General features: G+C 37.8%; 1 protein-coding gene across 2 annotated transcripts in view; it reads left to right on the forward strand.

The window, feature by feature from the left end:
- The first annotated feature begins 763 nt into the window (after window positions 1-763).
- SMC2 (structural maintenance of chromosomes 2) overlaps window positions 764-4,659 on the forward strand; it is a 103,198-nt gene continuing 99,302 nt past the window's right edge. Inside the window, exons 1-2 of one of the 2 annotated variants that reach the window (XM_070079628.1) lie at window positions 764-822; window positions 3,673-3,865. In XM_070079628.1, the coding sequence (XP_069935729.1) occupies window positions 3,698-3,865 (168 nt within the window). In that variant the 5' untranslated portion in view covers window positions 764-822; window positions 3,673-3,697. Of the gene's footprint in view, window positions 823-1,120; window positions 1,145-3,672; window positions 3,866-4,659 lie in introns of those variants that run through there. The other variant, XM_070079629.1, reaches the window with a different exon arrangement.

Here is a 4,659-nt window from a genome sequence, read left to right on the forward strand (position 1 = left end):
ATAAACTTACTTATTTGTGTATACTACCTGAATAAACTTACTTGTTTGTGTATACTACCTGAATAAACTTACTTATTTGTGTATACTACCTGAATAAACTTACTTATTTGTGTATACTACCTGAATAAACTTACTTGTTTGTGTATACTACCTGAATAAACTTACTTATTTGTGTATACTACCTGAATAAACTTACTTGTTTGTGTATACTACCTGAATAAACTTACTTATTTGTGTATACTACCTGAATAAACTTACTTATTTGTGTATACTACCTGAATAAACTTACTTGTTTGTGTATACTACCTGAATAAACTTACTTATTTGTGTATACTACCTGAATAAACTTACTTGTTTGTGTATACTACCTGAATAAACTTACTTGTTTGTGTATACTACCTGAATAAACTTACTTATTTGTGTATACTACCTGAATAAACTTACTTATTTGTGTATACTACCTGAATAAACTTACTTGTTTGTGTATACTACCTGAATAAACTTACTTGTTTGTGTATACTACCTGAATAAACTTACTTACTTAAGTTAACCATTTAAAAGATCAAGTTTTCTCTAATAGTAATGTTTATATACATTAGTTAAAACAAAGTCAATACTATATCGACAAAATGCTTAAAAGTATAAATGCATCTAGATAAAATGTAGTTTCTTTAGGTTTATAATTTTAAATAATAAATATTGTATATTTATATTATAGAATACAATTATTAATTATTTTTTTTCAGTATTGTTTATGATAGTTGTTAATTTGACGAGTAAGTTTGGCGGGTTAAAAGTGTCAGAGTTTATTTGAAATATTCGGTAAGATATTACTTTATTATGGTCTATAATTACTTTGTACAAGTATATATGGTGTCATTAACAAGTTAAATGATGGTTAATTATTACTTAATTAAAGTAATAAGAGTCAGACAGAAATTAACATAAAAACTGACACATTTAAGTGTTTCTGGGACCTGAGTTTTATTGTTTTTTTTGGATTTATTTTTGGTTTTAGTGTCTTCAGGTGTTTTAATGGTCTTAATTCCTGAATTTTGAGGTGTGCTCCCCTTCCTTGGATCAAACATGATGGGTTCTGAGTCTCACTAGACAAGACACCTTGACTATTTATTTCACATTTAAGGTAGATACCTGTATAGCCCTTGTGGTTTAGCGCTTCTTTTTTATTATAATAATGAAGGTAGATAATGTAGGATAATTGTTGGTTTAGAAAGACACGTAAGCAAACACTGACATTTATTAGAAAACGTTTCGGTCCTGGGACCTTGATCACTTCTAACAAGATCAAGGTCCCAGGACCGAAACGTTTTCTAATAAATAATTATAATTTCTTCTGGTGGGTAATTTACACTATGATAATTGTACTTACATGTACTTGTGTCTATGTAAACTTTCTTGCGTCATCGAGGATGGCCTGTCTTATTTCCATTGTGGTCGTTTAATCTTGTTCCCCGGGATGCCACCCACACCAGTCCCAGCAGCAGCGGCCGGCCACTATCATCGCCACGACACAACAAATAATACTACTTAACCTAACACTGTTATACATGACCTTACTCACGAAAATCACTCACTACGAAAGCAAAAGACTTGGCAGACGATGCAACATCCCCCCAATGAAAAGCAGGGGTGTCACTAGCACGTTAAGAGACCATACAATAAGTGTCAGGGGCCCGAGACTGTTCAACTGCCTCCCAGCATACATAAGGGGGATTACCAACAGACTCCTGGCAGTCTTCAAGCTGGCACTGGACAAGCACCTAAAGTCGGTTCCTGACCAGCCGGGCTGTGGCTCGTACGTTGGTTTGCGTGCAGCCAGCAGTAACAGCCCGGTTGATCAGGCTCTGATCCACCAGGAGGCCTGGTCACAGACCAGGCCGCGGGGGCGTTGACCCCCGGAACTCTCTCCAGGTAAACTCCAGGTAAACCTTAACAATTTAACGTATTAACTCATTAGCTAATGAGCAACTCACCGCTGCATTTTTTTTTTTATAATGAACAACTGTTATTGACAGTCGTTCATTACTAATTTTGAGTTGATAGACTTGTGGTTTGAGAGATAAGTGTAAGTATATATAAGAAACTAAGTTAGTATTGGTTAGTTTATTTAAGTACAGGTACACGTAAGTACAATTATCATACATAGTGTAAATTACACAAGATAACCAAAAAACATCAGACAAAGTGACTTATTTCCATTGGGGTCCTGAGAATACATGTTTCATTAAGGCTTCTGGCACTGTGGGGAGACACAGTAGGGCCACAGATTGTGCCAGTGGGGTGTCCTGTGGCTTGGTCGGCAGTGCATTTGCCTCACAACACAAGTGTGTCCGTGGTTCTATCCCCAGCATGGTTGGTAACATTGGTCGTGTTTCCTTACACCTGCCGTCACCGTGCACCTAGGAGGATGTTGGTGGCATCCTGCGGGATAAGATTGGAGGACCACAATGGAAATAAGGCAGACATGATGCATTGACTATCTTGGGTTATCCTGGGTAGCTAACTCTCCCCTGGGTTATCCTGGGTGGTTAACTCTCCCCTGGGTTATCCTGGGTGGCTAACCTTCCCCTGGGTTATCCTGGGTGGCTAACCCTCCCCTGGGTTATCCTGGGTGGCTAACCCTCCCCTGGGTTATCCTGGGTGGCTAGCCCTCCCCTGGGTTATTGTGGGTGGCTAACCCTCCCCTGGGTTATCCTGGGTGGCTAACCCTCCCCTGGGTTATCCTGGGTGGCTAACCCTCCCCTGGGTTATCCTGGGTGGCTAACCCTCCCCTGGGTTATCCTGGGTGGCTAACCCTCCCCTGGGTTATCCTGGGTGGCTAACCCTCCCCTGGGTTATCCTGGGTGGCTAACCCTCCCCTGGGTTATCCTGGGTCAACCCTTCCTCCCTGAGGTTAAAAATATCAACAGATCTTATCTTAATCATGTTGCAGTAGTGCTGTCTGCACTACTGCAACATGATTATTGAACCTAACCTGTAATAATGTGGCAACATTTCACTCCAGGAGTCTTGTCAGGCCATTTCTCACAGCTTGACAAAGTTCCTGGAGAGTGAAACATTGCCACAGTAAAATGTTGCATTAATTGCACATTTGTCCTACCTAACAGCTTAACCTATACCTGGCATTAATGTAGTATTTTCCTGTCAAGTGAGCATCCAGTGCCAACTTCTCGGCTTCATATCTCGGTAAATACTGACCCTAAAATTTTTTTTTTATCCTATGACACTTAGAAAATTGTGCTTTTTTTTTTTTTTTTTTTTTGCAATAAAAAAAAAACGATTTTTTTATTTTTCAAAATATTTGGGGCACTGGGGTAGTGAACGTATATATACGTTTTGACCGTTTACGGGTTAAGTACTATTGGTATTGGTGTGTATCGAAAGATTTTGATGGTATTGATCTGAAATTGAATATCGGTATTGACAAATATTTTGATGTTATCCCATCACGCATTTTCAGTTTTAGATATGGTTAGACTGGCTTTTTAAATTTTGTATATGTATTGTTAAGTTTGGACTTCACTGTTGTTGAGGTATAAATGATCATGCAAGTGTCGAGCTGGAAATTAAATGGTTGGGCTTCTACTGAAGATGTTTTTCTCAACCTTGTGAGCCGCAAACACCAAAGATATATCATACATTTCTTTGCAGTCTCATCCGTGAAGAAACGTGCAGGATGTATGTCAAGTGTATGGTGATTGATGGGTTTAAAAGTTACGGGCAGCGGACGGAAATAAATGGCTTTGATCCGCTGTTCAACGCCATCACAGGACTCAATGGATCTGGAAAATCAAATATTTTAGATGCAATATGCTTCTTGTTGGGCATCACAAATCTCAGCCAGGTGAGAGGTTTATGCATTATTCACCAGTCTAAACTAAGAATTTAGGTTAATTTTGATTCTGTTTCACTTTATCTGATGAATAAAACACATGCAACACTTGATTATCTTGGTTCTTTAGTATTGGTGAATTTTGGCAATAAGGATGCCCAAGTGTTGCACATGTGTCTTGTTCATTAGATGGTGAGTATTATGTACCATTAATAATATGATCATCTTATTACGTCAGTTAGACTATTGGTTCTGGGGGTTTGTCACCCCAGTAGCCCAGTCTCAAACTGAGTTCTGGAAGTTGGAAGGAAATATAATATTTCAGAAATAATTATAAAGAAACTTAGGAAATAAAAGTTATGGTATATAGAACGTAAGAGGTGTGTCGAATTTACATGTTATGTAATGTGTTCATGAGACAACATAAAGGAACCAACAGTCCTTTCGAAATAGTGTAGTGGTATCATGCAAGATTCCCATTCTTGCGACCCGGGTTTGATTTCTGGGCAGCAAACTCAGTTTTCAAGGACCCAATGGCAATAAGTCACTTTTTATGACATTATTGGATTATTCTAGGTAATTTGTATACATGTTACTATGATAATTTTTTTTTTTATATAATCTAAAACATTGCATAAATACAAGGAGGTATAAAAGTATCATAAAATGAACTATGATACTGGTTATGAACAGTAAAACCAAAAATCTGAACCCCAACACAGAAAATAACACCATACTTAATGGCAGTATGACACTCAGAAATACGACTCACAACGTATCATTCAAAACCCGGCATTATACAAAAT

The sequence above is a fragment of the Cherax quadricarinatus genome, chromosome 100, assembly GCF_038502225.1.
Source record: "Cherax quadricarinatus isolate ZL_2023a chromosome 100, ASM3850222v1, whole genome shotgun sequence".
Lineage (NCBI taxonomy): Eukaryota > Metazoa > Arthropoda > Malacostraca > Decapoda > Parastacidae > Cherax > Cherax quadricarinatus.